Genomic DNA, 14,662 nt, shown 5'->3' on the forward strand with positions numbered 1-14,662 from the left:
CACGTAAACATTTCAGATTTCATGGTTCCAAATTATAGTCGTCCATGTCTTCAAGCAGCAAAACAGCCATAGACCATCACATTACCACCACCATGTTTGACTGTTGATATGGTGTTATATGAAATGCTGCATTAGTTTCACAACAGTTGTAATAGGGTTAAATTTAAATTTAAAAAAATGCAATTCTTTTTCTTGGTAGTTCGCATTTCAGCGATTCCTGAGATTAGTGACTAAAACAGGTAAAAAAGTTATTTTTTGATTTTTCAAAAACACATTTACATATAATTGTTACACAAAGTTTTGGCTGTCTGACTATGTTTTGGTACAATCTCCCAGGTGTTTTTTAATTTATGTTTTTGCTGGGGAAGTGCAAGGTTTTTGTCAACACCATCAGACACAAAGAAATGTAAATATTATATATATATATATATATATATATATAAAAAAAAACCACCCAGCACGCCCCTGCGGGCGGTTTATCCTTCAAGCTCGGGTCCTCTACCAGAGGCCTGGGAGCTTGAGGGTCCTGCGCAGTATCTTAGCTGTTCCCAGGACTGCGCTCTTCTGGACAGAGATCTCCGATGTTATTCCCGGGATCTGCTGGAGCCACTCGCCTAGCTTGGGAGTCACCGCACCTAGTGCTCCAATTACCACGGGGACCACCGTTACCTTCACCCTCCACATCCTCTCGAGCTCTTCTCTGAGCCCTTGGTATTTCTCCAGCTTCTCGTGTTCCTTCTTCCTGATATTGCTGTCATTCGGAACCGCTACATCGATCACTACGGCCATCTTCTTCTGTTTGTCTACCACCACTATGTCCGGTTGGTTAGCCACCACCATTTTGTCCATCTGTATCTGGAAGTCCCACAGGATCTTAGCTCGGTCATTCTCCACCACCCTTGGGGGCATCTCCCATTTTGACCTCGGGACTTCCAGGTTATACTCGGCACAGATGTTCCTGTACACTATGCCGGCCACTTGGTTATGGCGTTCCATGTATGCCTTGCCTGCTAGCATCTTGCACCCTGCTGTTATGTGCTGGATTGTCTCTGGGGCATCTTTACACAGCCTGCACCTGGGGTCTTGCCTGGTGTGATAGACCCCAGCCTCTATGGATCTTGTACTCAGAGCTTGTTCTTGTGCTGCCATGATTAGTGCCTCTGTGCTGTCTTTCAGTCCAGCTTTGTCCAGCCACTGGTAGGATTTCTGGATATCAGCCACCTCCTCTATCTGCCGGTGGTACATACCGTGCAGGGGCCTGTCCTTCCATGATGGTTCCTCGTCTCCCTCCTCTTTCTTGGGTTTCTGCTGCCTGAGGTATTCACTGAGCACTCGGTCAGTTGGGGCCATCTTCCCAATGTATTCTTGGATGTTCCTTGTCTCATCCTGGACTGTGGTGCTGACACTCACCAGTCCCCGGCCCCCTTCCTTCCGCTTAGCGTACAGCCTCAGGGTGCTGGACTTGGGGTGAAACCCTCCATGCATGGTCAGGAGCTTTCTTGTCTTTATGTCAGTGGCTTCTATCTCCTCCTTTGGCCAGCCTATTACCCCAGCAGGGTACCTGATCACGGGCAGGGCGTATGTGTTGATGGCCCGGATCTTGTTCTTACCATTCAGCTGACTCCTCAGGACTTGCCTGACCCTCTGCAGGTACTTGGTGGTTGCAGCCTTTCTAGCGGCCTCTTCATGGTTCCCATTTGCCTGCGGGATCCCCAGGTACTTGTAACTGTCCTCTATGTCTGCAATGTTGCCTTCTGGTAGTTCAATCCCCTCAGTTCTGACTACATATATATATATATATATATATATATATATATATATATATATATATATATACCGGTTGATCGCAACGGTAGTGTGGGTAGATCGCATGGCATTAAAAATTAGATGTCAGCCTATTTATTATCCATGCTCACTGTGAAATTTGTCACCTGATTTACATACAGGGCAGCCAGTCTGATATCTGACCTTTTCTGACACGTTGGTAACAACGTATGCGCGTAAAGGCACGCCAAGTGCTGCAAAACTCAGAAACGGATATAAAAATGAGTGGGGGCTCTGGACCAAGTAAGAAGGAAGGATATTGCGAACTGCGAGTGTTTCTCACTGCTACTGGACAAGTCTACAGACATGAGTGACACAGCCCAGTTGTGCATTTTTATTCGGATGGTGTTTACCGATATGGCTTCAAAAAAGGAGCTATTAAAAGTACTGCTCATGAAAGAACACACGTGAGGAGAGGACATTTTTCTTCAGAAACTTTATTGAGAAAACCCAGCTCCCAGTATACAAATAGGTGTCCATCACCACAGACAAAGGGCCTGCGATGATAGCTCAAATGGATTCATTGCCAGTTGCAGGGAGGGCGATGCTTTCCCGGACTTCCTCAATTATCACTGCATAATACACACATTATGCACAAAAATGCTTAACATGAAAGAGATAATGGATGTGGCAACAAAGTTCGCCTGTTCCATCGCACCAGATCTCTTCAAAGACGGCTATTTCGTGCGCAACTGGAGGTCCATTCTTAGTTGTTGCTACACACTGACATGAGATGGCTTAGTCGAGGGAAATTCCTGGAAAGATATCGAGAGCTCTGTCCAGAGATTAAGTTTTCCCGTGTAGCTAAACATCAGTGTCAGTCAAGTTACTTGAAAAAAGTAATCAGTAACTAATTACTGAATACTTCCCCAAAGTAATCCCATTACTTACTGATTACTTATTTTTGAAGTAATTAGTTACTTAGCTACTTTTTAAAAACATTTTACAACCTGAATAGGTAATAAAGTAATAGATCTGTCAGCCCAATTCATCATATAATAATAATAATAATGGATTGGATTTATATAGCGCTTTTCAAGGCACCCAAAGCGCTTTACAATGCCACTATTCATTCACTCTCACATTCACACACTGGTGGAGGCAAGCTACGGTTGTAGCCACAGCTGCCCTGGGGCAGACTGACAGAAGCGAGGCTGCCATATCGCACCATCGGCCCCTCTGGCCAACACCATATAAAATGTAATCAAATGAAAAAGTCTTTTTTTAAAACTTGTTTTATTAGTTTTAATCTTTTAACTTTATGCATCAAGCAAAACTTAAATTATGTGCAACATTCTCTGACTGGAAGAAATTTGTTTAACCAAACATTTAAACCTATTTTCTGCACTTTCCAGCATATAAAATTAAATAGTTTTTTGTGTTTACACTCACTCTTTCAAATAGATGGACGTAAAACACAGCAGAAAATAAATAAAATCAAAGACTCACCAGTCTTGTTGCTTTATTTTCACCTGTATAGCAGGAGTGGGCAGCCGGAGGTTTGCCCTGGTGCAGGTGTGTCGCAGCTGTCATGTCAGTGGAAGAATCCAGTTTCTCTGAATTTCACGTTCCTGTGGCAGTGTACTCGGCGCTGGAAGTTTAGGGGTATTTTTTGCTGTAAAAAGAAGTTTTCTTTCCACGCAGTGAACACCGGAATGTTTTTGTCACTTTTTACGGAATCAAACTCAAAGTAAGGTCAGTAGTTCCACGCTTCAAACGCTGCACGCTCATATGCTCTCCCACACTCATTATATTTTCCATTGTTGATCTGCACACAGCTGTTGCCACAAACTTCTCACTCGCTTACGTCATTGTCATGAGACACTCTCGCCAAAAAAAAATCACGGTTTTAGTAATGCAGCGTGCTCATGGGAAGGTAACAGTAATCTAATGACCTTTTTTGCAATAGTAATCGGATAGCTCAGTAGGTAAAGTGGTCGCCCCATGATCGGAAGGTCGGCGGTTCGAATCCACTTAACGGCTACCCTGAGGTACCCCTGAGCAAGGTACCGTCCCTACACACTGCTCCCCGGGCGCCTGCTTAGTGGGCTGCCCACTGCTTCACTGAGTGAATGGGTCAAATGCAGAGAAAAGCAAGTAATTTCCCCATGGGGATCAATAAAGTATCCATTATTATTATTATTATTATTACACTAACACATTACTGTAATCTGATTACTAAATGATGATCAGTGGCCACTAGATTTAGCAATTTTAACCCATCTGACCCAGTAGCGGAGCGGGGGTGGCTTACTGGGCTTAAGCCCGGGTTGTTTTGTCAGAAGCCCGGGGTCTTTTGGAGTGTAACTTTTTCATAGTTAGATGCCTGGCTGACAACTGTATAAAACAAAAACTACACACAATATTCGAAGCACATAGTGCACACTGTGGGAATTTACGACTGTAAAAATTGGTATGATCCGAGCTCAGACACTAAGCGGGGCGGGGCAGCTGCTGCCTGCGAGTGCGCTGTTGGAGAAACGCAGCCAGGCAGACAGAGGAGAACTGAAGTTCGACCAGGTACCAAAGCAAATCATTCATACCGTACAAATAATGTAAATATGACGGTGCATCACGAAAGATTGATATCAAACTGATCACTTGACCCATATTACGTTACTTGGTCTTCAAGTGAATCAACAAATGGCGAAATGAAAAGCCGAACAACAGCAATGCTGTTTCTTTAGAGAGTCTTAGCTTACATGTGTGTTTATTTCATATTTTCAGTTGTTTCCCTCCACGGCTAAATAAATCAGTTTCAGTAATGCACTGATATGCACGTTACAGGACGCACTCGATGACGCAGACTGGGGCATGTTCAGAAACAGCTCCGACGATGACGTCAACGTGTTTACGGAAGCGGTTGTGGGATTCATCGGGAAACTAGCGGATGATACCGTGGAGACAAAGACTATCACAACGTTTCCCAACCAGAAGCCGTGGGTGGATAAAACCATCCGCGACGCTTTGAGATCCCGCACCGCTGCCTACAACACGGGACTCATGACGGGGGACATGGACCCGTACAAAGCCGCGTCATATAACGTGCGGAGGGCGGTGAAAGAGGCGAAGCAGCGCTACGGGATGAAACTAGAGTCACAACTCCAACAGAGTGACTCTAGGAGCCTGTGGCGGGGACTAAGGACAATAACGGACTATAAAGCACCAACAACTGGTATGACGAACGCGGCCGTGACTCTGGCAGACGAGCTGAACACTTTCTATGCTCGCTTCGAGGCTGCAGCTAAGGACTCCAACAATGCTAGTGTTAGCGGCGCTAACGGCTGCAGACAGGAAGATACTGCCAGCACCGGAAACGTGCTCGTCATCTCCGAGCATGAAGTAAGGAGAGCCTTCAAGAGAGTGAACACCAGGAAAGCAGCAGGACCAGACGGCATCCCAGGTCGTATCCTAAGAGACTGCGCATACCAGCTAGCTCCTGTGTTCACTGAGATATTCAACATCTCTTTATCTCACTCGGTGATCCCCACATGCTTCAAAGAGTCCATCATTGTTCCTGTCCCGAAGAAACCCCACCCTGCTTCTCTCAATGACTATCGCCCTGTAGCCCTCACCTCAGTAGTGATGAAGTGCTTTGAACGCCTGGTCAGAGACTTCATCATTTCTTCACTACCAGACACACTGGACCCACTACAGTTCGCTTACCGTCCAAATCGTTCCACAGACGATGCCATCTCTCATCTCCTCCACACATCACTCACTCACTTGGACACTAGAAGGGGGAATTATGTTAAAATGCTCTTCATAGACTACAGCTCTGCATTTAATACCATAATTCCCTCCACACTCACCACCAAGCTGGAGCATCTGGGACTCAGCTCATCTATGTGTCAGTGGATCTCCAACTTCCTAACTGGCAGACCACAGGCAGTAAGGATGGGCGGACATGTCTCAGCCTCCACCACTCTCAGCACTGGAGCCCCCCAGGGGTGTGTTCTGAGCCCCCTGCTGTACTCTTTGTACACATATGACTGTGTGGCCACTACCAGCTCCACCACCATCATCAAGTTTGCTGACGACACCGTCGTGGTGGGCCTGATCTCTGATAACAACGAGACGGCCTACCTGAAGGAGATTAGGAATCTGGAGAACTGGTGCCAGAGGAACAACCTCCTTCTAAACGTCAGTAAGACAAAGGAGCTGATAGTGGACTTCAGCACTAAGCAGGAGAGGAACTACCAGACCCCCGTCATCAATGAGTGCCCAGTGGAGAGAGTGGACAGCTTCAAATACCTCGGAGTTCACATCACGCAGGACCTGTCATGGTCCTGTCACATCAACACCGTGGTGAAAAAGGCCCGACAGCGTCTCTACCACCTCAGACGCTTGAGAGACTTCCAACTGCCCTCCAAGGTGCTCAGGAACTTTTACTCCTGCACCATAGAGAGCATCCTGGCGGGAAACATCTTAACCTGGTTCGGGAACAGCACCATGCAGGACAGACGAGCTCTACAGAGGGTTGTGCGGTCAGCTGAGCGCACCATCCGCTCCGAGCTCCCTGACCTGCACTCAATCTACAGCAGGCGGTGCTGGACCAAGGCCAGGAAGATCGTGAAGGACCTCAGCCATCCCAACAACAGACTGTTCTCTCTGTTGAGGTCAGGAAAGCGATTCCGCTCCCTGAAGACCAACACAGAGAGACTGAGGAGGAGCTTCTTCCCGCAGGCGATACGGTCTCTCAATCACACCACCACACAGTACTGACCCACACATACAGTTCTTACACACACACTGGACTTTCTGGACTTTGGTTTTGCACAACACTGGTCACTATATTCTTCATTTCTAGTTAATACTTGTACAGCTGCTGTTATTGTGTATATATTTATTTATATTTCTTCATACATTCTTATATAGTTCTATATTGTGTATTTTGTTGTACAGTTATTTTATTTTCAACTTTAATTTATATATTTTATCTTATTCTTTCCCAGTTAAATTTACCCTTCATTCTAATTTGTGTTGTACAGTTATTTCATTTTTAACCTTAATTTATATTTTATTCCTTCCTAGTTAAATTTACCCTTTTTAATTTTTCATATTTATTTCCTATCTTATTCACAGCCTTTTCCTTTTTTGTTCTCTTTAGGTCACGAGCAGTTGTCCAAGCATTTCACTACATATCGTACTGTGTATGACTGTGTACGTGACAAATAAAATTTGAATTTGATTTGAAATTTGATATACAAGAATGGACATGAGGAGCTTCTTTCAAAGAAAAAACTCTGGTAGATGTTATTTTATATATTATGCTTTGTATGTTGTTCAGTATATTTCTATGCAAAACAAGAGGAACTTCAATACACAGCAGTTTATTCACAGTTGAAACCAGATATTTACACTTTATGGAAAACACAAGAACATTTTTTTACTGTACAACATCAATTTAGAGTAAACTTGTTTTGTTTTGGTTAAATAAATATTGAAATATCTTTTGAATTAGTTAAATGTCAGAATAAAGAGAGACAGAGCTTCTATTTTTTATCACTTTGATCAAATTTAGGAGTACATATACACTAAGTTTATTGTTAATTAATAAGAAAACTCCAGAGATTCCATTCTGAGCTGAAGAAGCTTCTGATAGGTTAGTAGAGTCCATGTGAGTAAATTGGTGGCACAGCTGTGGATGCATATAAGGCAAAACACAGAGCCTGTTTCTGTGACATGGGAAAATCAAGAGATATCAACCAAAACACTCCTCAGTGTGTGGGATTGTAAGACTGGTACTGGTCCGTGGCCCGGGGGTTGGGGACCGCTGTTTAGGGTCTGTCTCTACCAGCTTTGCACATCTAGAGACTGAAATTCTTGCTCATTCTTCTTTGCAAAACAGCTCCAGCTCAGTCAGATTAGATGGACAGCGTTTGTGAACAGCAGTTTTCAGATCTTGCCACAGATTCTCAATTGGATTTAGATCTGGACTTTGACTGGGCCATTCCAACACATGGATATGTGTTAGAGCACTAAGGATTCGCTGAAAAATCCCCAACTGAAGATGGAGCCGAAGACAGAACTGTTACGAAAAGCTGAAGAGAGCAAGCTATCTTTCAAGAAGTGGATCAGCTCTCCACAGTCAACTAGCACTGCTAGTTGTGTAGCATCCCTGAAGATTGTAAAGAGGAGGAAGCCGTTCACAGACGGAGAATTTATGAAAGAATCGTTCATAAAACATCAGAGCATCTATTCTCCGACTTTAAAAACAAGCAGGAAATTGTTCCGAAAATTAGAGAAATGCCTCTTTCTGCAAAGACCGTCAGAGACAGGACCATTAAAATGGCAGAAAACATCAGCAGTAGGCAAATTGATGACATCAATTCAGCTCAATCATTTTCAATTGCCTGTGATGAGTCAAGTGAACGATGTTGAGCAGACAGTACTGTTATGCAGATATGTCAACTGTTATGGGCCGCAGGAAGAACTGATTGAACTCATACCGCTAAAGGGCCAAACACGAGGGCAGGACATTTGTGAGGCTGTTGTGAGTTGTCTAGAAGCTAAAGGAAAAAACACCACTCACCTGGTGTCAGTGTCTACTGATGGGGCACCCAGTATGAGATGAGCACATTAGGCTTGGTGAATTTACTTCAAAAGTCACTGGATCGATAGCTGATGGCGTTTCACTGCATCCTCCACCAAGAAGCACTGTGCGCAGAAACATTCACCCCGAATGTGTTGAAGTGATGAACCTCGTTATCAAGATAATTGCGAACAGATTAAGCCACCGACAGTTTTGTTCATTGTTAGAAGAAGTCGACAACGCCGATCTCCTGCTGCACAACAAAGTCTGGTGGCTGTCCAGGAGAGAGGTGCTGAAACGCTTCGCTACATGTCTAGAGCATGAGAAAACTTGGAAGGCTTCCGCTATCCTGAACTGGAAGACCTCGATTGTCTGGGTAAATTTTACTTCATGGTGGATATGACAAGTCACTTGAACACGCTGAATAAAACTCTCCAAGTAAAGGGAAGCACGGCCCTGCAGACGCTGGAGAATGTTTTGGCATTTGAGCGCAAGATGACAGTGTTCGCAAGAGATGGACAAAAAGGTACGTTCTCTCACTTCCCCTCCCTAAGAGAGTTCAAAAAAGCGAACAATCAAAAAAATTATGATTATTCCCACCGTGCCATCATTGCATCAAGCAAGCCTGATCTAGAAATTGAACTGGCCAACATAGTGGATAAAGATTTAAATAAGTTCAAAACACTGACTGCTGGCTGAGAAAAAACCCGAAGAGGATGAGAGAACACTGACATGGACTCTGTAAATGGCCTGTATTTGTTTAGCGCCTTACTATCAAATCAAATCAAAATTTATTTATTTATATAGCACATATTAAAACAACAGTGTTGACCATAGTGCTTCACAGTCAGTATAAGCATGAGACAATTAAAACAAACAATAAAACAGGGCAACAAACAATAGGCAACAACACAACAAGCTAGAACAGCCAACTAGTTAGAATCAAAAGCCAAAGTAAAAAGATACGTTTTAAGACGTGATTTAAAAGACTGGATAGACTCGGCAGTACGAATATGAACAGGGAGGTTATTCCAGAGTCTGGGTGCCACGGTGGCAAAGGCCCGGTCTCCTCTCGACTTCATTCGAGGTTGTGCTAGGAGCCTGTGATTGGATGATCTAAGTGCTCTGTTGGGATTGTATAAGTGGAGTAGTTACTAGTTCCTAAGGACCCCAAAGCGCTTTACACATTCAGTCATCCACCCATTCACACACTGGTGATGGCAGCTACATTGTAGCCACCGCCGCCCTGGGGCACTGACACAGGCGAGGCTGCCGGACATTGACGCCACCAGGCCCTCTGACCACCACCAGTAGGCAGCGGGTGAAGTTTCTTGCCAAAGGACACAATGGCCGAGACTGTCAGAGCTGGGGCTCGAACCGGCAACCTTCTGATTACAAGACGAACTCTTGAGCCACGATCACCCACAACGACGCTGTCAAAGACGCTCCTAATTTTCTTTTTAAAGCTGCTAAGTTGCAGCTAAATGTTTTATTTATTGTTTTATTTATATTAAAGTGGGTTGGTTTTTATTTTACTTTTACACAAATATAGGAAGAACTTACATAGGCCTACAGTTCAGTTTAAGATATGTCAAAGCAGGCCTACAAATGCACACTGCACTTCTGTTGTTTTATTTAGTTTTTAATTTAAAAAAAAAGATAAAAACTTAAAAGTTTACAAGTTCTGTTATTTTTTGCGGCTCCTGACTATTTTTTTTTTGGGCAGATGAGGGGGCAAAATGGCTCTTTTGATGATAAAGACCCCAGGATTAGAAGTTCCCAAGTCCGGATGGAGGAAACAAATGCAAAAGACTACCATGATATGGAAATGTTATGGAAGATTTTTTTTAAAACGGACAGACTGACAGCCATAACTCAGAAAAGCTGAGAAGATGGAGAACAAAACCATTTTTCATAGTACGATGTCTAAAACAAACATCCTCTGTGTTAAAGTTGCAAATTGATGAAAGCAGAATTTGCATTTCTTACTGTTACTTTTTTATTTCTCACTAAAAGGGACGGTCAGTAAAAACTAATAAATTCACCCCATAACATTTAAATGTTCAGCTTTAGCATGTCACACCTTTCAGTACCACCTCCACGTTACACTGTACTGCAGAACTGGTAGTCTCCAACATGCAGAATCAAAATACAAAGTGCGAAATCAACCATCACTCCATTAAACAGCAATAAGATTGAAATGCTACACAGGATCAAGGAAAGTACATTCAATATTTAGCTTTACAATTGCACAGAACCCCAGAAAAATGAAGTTTACCTGCATAAACACTCCACCACATGTGTGTTATACTTGAAATGTGCGATTGTTTTTTAATCACTCAAAGGGCATGCAGGTTAGGTTTAGCTGCAAAAGCTGCCTGGCTTCTAAAATGTACAAACTTCTAATACAGCCAACAAATATGAATGGAGAGTTGGAACAAACTGGAAACCTAGTAGCAAATATTTCTGCCATTCGTAAATGCAGATACTGAATGTACAGGATTTGATGGTTAAGAATTTAATACCAGTTTCTTCTACAAATTTTTTTCACCTTCTTGAGGGAAAAGGAACCTGTCACACTCCTGGAACACAGTGACTTATGATGCATTTAACTAACAGCTTAACTCCGGACGAAAATATATATTTCATCCAACATTCAGAAAGTAAATCATCCTCAAAAAATAACTGTAATGAAATCACCTGGTCGTCCTGCAGAAATAAGTATTAGCATGAAGTATGTTTTTACAGTTCTGAACACAAACTAGTACAATGTGATCTCAAATCAAAAGACCAAACATTTTTTTGAATCATCAAAACATCTTAGGCTACGTTCACACTGCAGGCGAAAATGCATCAAATCCGACTTTTCTGACCCTATGCGACCCATATCCGATCACAGAAACTGAGGTTTTGGACTTGATTAGCATATGGGGAGACAATTCAAACAAGCTAAACGACTCCGTGGCCATATATACCTCTGCATGGAGCCACTGGTCCAAACGAGGCCATTGTTAAAGCACGGGCTCTCTTTTTTTCTCAGTGTCGTTCTTTTCCTAATAATTTTTCAAAATTATGTCGGTTATGACTGTGCAGAAATTGATAGACTGCTGAAACAACACCTACTAGCTCTGTAGCAGCCATTTTTACTTCTATAAGCAGAGCGTGTTGTGTGTGACGTCTTCTTTTGCGTCTTCTTTTGTGCATGCCGTGAACACTAGAGCGCATTTGCTGTTGCATTTTATTTGTAGTGTGAACAACCAGACAAAAAAAAGAGTCGAATTTGATCAAAAAATTGGAATTTAGCATTAAGACCTGCAGTGTGAATGTAGCCTTAGTCAACCATTCAGTACATATAGATCAGTCATTGCAATAATTAGTCCAGCAGTCCGCAACCCCCAATCTGTGGCAAAACTTCAAATTAATCTTCAGGCTTAAGTCCACTATGGTCATCCAGCTTAAGTTAAGACACAAATGTTTGTTGGAAAACAGCCTGAGTCATTTCGTACCGCGAGAGTTGAGGCTCGGGTGTGAAATTGATGGTTTTCAGGGTTTTCTATCATTAACTCAGTTAACTGGGTCTTTTCCCTTGTTGTAGTTGTGTGTCTTATTTGGAAATATTTACGCATTATCATAGCGACCAGCGAGCATTAAGGGTCAGAGAGGAGGATGTTACTCTCAATGTTGTTGGCGCATTTCGGGAGGATGTTGCTAATGAAGTTACACACTTCTGGTGATAATTTGAAATCACAAATTAATAGTTTGCCCACCAATGTTGTCAGATAATGGCGCCTGACTCATCCAATGCTTTGTGAAAAATACCCCAGTCAATGGCTAGACCGCGAAAAAACCACGGCAAGGGTCTAAAATGTTTGGCATCATAAGCAGACTCCTTAGAAAGGAATCCACCTAAGACTAATGAAAATAAAGTATGTGCTAAATATAATCTTCCCTCACCAAATTTCTTGATGAGTTTAAGCGTGCAAACATGTCTCTGAGACAGTACGAAGAGCGAGGTCAATCCGTCGTGCACATCAAGAGAAACAGAATTACACCTTCACTCCACATCAGCAATGAGTAAGCACTATTCATGCTTTTAAAATACTCCTGCTATCTTCCAATGACAGCGGCAATGATAAAAAGGAACCTTTTAATCAATCTGTGGCAAAACTTCAAATTAATCTTCAGGCTTAAGTCCACTTAATGGTCATCCAGCTTTAACTCAAGATATGAATGTTTGCTGGAAAACAGCCTTTCTGACATCACCGCAGGAACGGATGAGGACAGAAACATAGATCCAAAACAGGTGGGACTCCAACATGATGTGCATGGCTAAATTTGATCAGAGACCTATGTTCCCCAAGCAGTCATCATTCTCACTGCCTCAACATCTGTCTGTTTGATGAAGGAGCAATTTTTAATAATCCTGCAGGTTCTGGTCGTGGTTCTGGTTGTGATTCTGAGAAGGGGGCAGCAGGCAGGTGACATGGCCGATGCCTTTGGTGACGCCCTCCCTGAAGAGAAGCTTAGCGCCCAGGCGCAAGTACTCGGGGTGTTTGATAAAGCGGAAACGAACAACAGCTCTCTCGCCAGTACGCAGCTCATCCTGCAGCAGAAATCCAAGGTTACATGATGTGGTTACATAGAAGCTTGAAAAATAATCATGTATTATGTAATTTCAAACCTTTCCATGAAGGCACTCCACAGTGGCAGTCTGCCTGACATTACCAACGTGTATGGTGACCTGTGACCCCCGACGGAAAGTCTTGGCATGGAAGAGCAGGACAATGGCAGCTTCAAACTGACAGCAGATGGTTGGGTTCATCTTGGGACTGACCATCACCATGCCCTGTAACACCAATAACACACTGATGTAACCACAGGTTGTTATCAGCAGTTGTAGAATATTTGCAGGTCTTACAGGTATCAAAAAGCAGTCCTTTATCCATTAGTGCGCAACTTGTTACGAATAAATTGAAATTTTCCTACAACTTGGTTGTGCACACTCTCAGACATTTCCAGGTGGTAGAATCCAAAACTAGCTTCTATCATCCATAAGTTCACGCTCACAAGAGAAATGTTTCATTTTTGGATAAATAATATGCCCACCTTCTAATACACAGGTTGGTATTTGAAGAGCAACGCTGGGTTCACATCCATCAACATATACAAGTTGTCAAAAACAAATGTATCAGCAATTTAGCATAAAAACATTCGATGGAAAGACAATACACTTTCCTCACATCAAACTATGCAAGTTAAGTGCAATATTGTCTCCTGTTGTATTCAGTTTGAATATTGATGATCTTTCTGTCAAGTTAAATGAATGTAAGACTGGGTGTATGGTGGGTAACCTCCATGATGATTTGGTCATTTTGTCTCCCTACAGTCCTGGTTTGCAGTAGTTACTTAGTTTGTGCTAGTTATAGTGCCCGGTATGATATTGCTTTTAACCCTAAAAAGCATGTTATTGTGATTGTTACAACTAAGGAGGATGACAAGGTAAATTTTCCATCTTTTCATTTAGCAACCAAGTACTGGATGTGGGGAACAACGTATAAAACTTGGGTCATATCTTAACAAGTGATCTTTGTAATGATGATGATGATGTGAAAAGACAGTGCTGTGAAGGTGTACGAGCAAGCTAATATCTTGGCACATACATCTGGCACTTTTTAAGCCTATTGTACTTTAAAAAAAAATACGGGTCATTTATGGTGTAATTATAGTAAAGCCATAACCAAAGCCAAACTGCAAGTTGCTTTTCAGGATGCATTTAGAATTTTCCTTAGACCAATTTGGACACCTGCAAGTCAAATGTTTTTCATGAGCAACATCCCACCTTTTCATGCCTTACTCAGGAACTATATGTGCCAATTTATGTGTCATTTGAACGAGTCAAGAAATTCAATAGTCTTGTGAGTTTTGTCTTTGTTGTTTTTCTTTTAATTATATGGACAAATTTTCTCTGAAAAAAAAAATACAATACAAAGCTACATCATCTCTCTGAACTTGTGTTCTCACCACTTGTGGTGTCTGCAGTTTCACCAATGACCTTAAAAATGTGCAGAGACCAAAAATGTGAATTTCTGTTTGGATTACCAGGAAGTAATCTGAGGGCTCAAATTACGGTCAGAAAGATTTTTTTGTTTTGTAACGTTGTAACCCAAAAAATCTGAACATGTTATGTTTGTGCATCCATAGATAAGAATTTCAGTGTGCGTAAAAAAGATTTGTGTTTGTAAAAAATAATTACAAGTTAAAGCTGAAAGGAAGAAATTTCTGGTCAAAATTTGCACTTTTAAG

At 42.4% G+C, this 14,662-nt stretch overlaps 1 protein-coding gene across 1 annotated transcript in view; it reads right to left on the reverse strand.

Annotated features, from left to right (window-relative positions):
- Nucleotides 1–12,773: 12,773 nt before the first annotated feature.
- The window catches only part of gtpbp2b (GTP binding protein 2b), a 42,972-nt gene continuing 41,083 nt past the window's right edge, over nucleotides 12,774–14,662 (reverse strand). The window contains exons 11-12 of the mRNA XM_085355517.1: nucleotides 13,041–13,205; nucleotides 12,774–12,962 (exon numbers count right to left, since the gene is read on the reverse strand). Of these exons, the coding sequence (XP_085211643.1) occupies nucleotides 12,774–12,962; nucleotides 13,041–13,205 (354 nt within the window). The remainder of the gene's footprint in view (nucleotides 12,963–13,040; nucleotides 13,206–14,662) is intronic.

Source organism: Diplotaxodon limnothrissa, linkage group LG6 (genome assembly GCF_057381915.1).
Source record: "Diplotaxodon limnothrissa isolate DT_005_m linkage group LG6, D_limnothrissa_male_GT1.1, whole genome shotgun sequence".
Lineage (NCBI taxonomy): Eukaryota > Metazoa > Chordata > Actinopteri > Cichliformes > Cichlidae > Diplotaxodon > Diplotaxodon limnothrissa.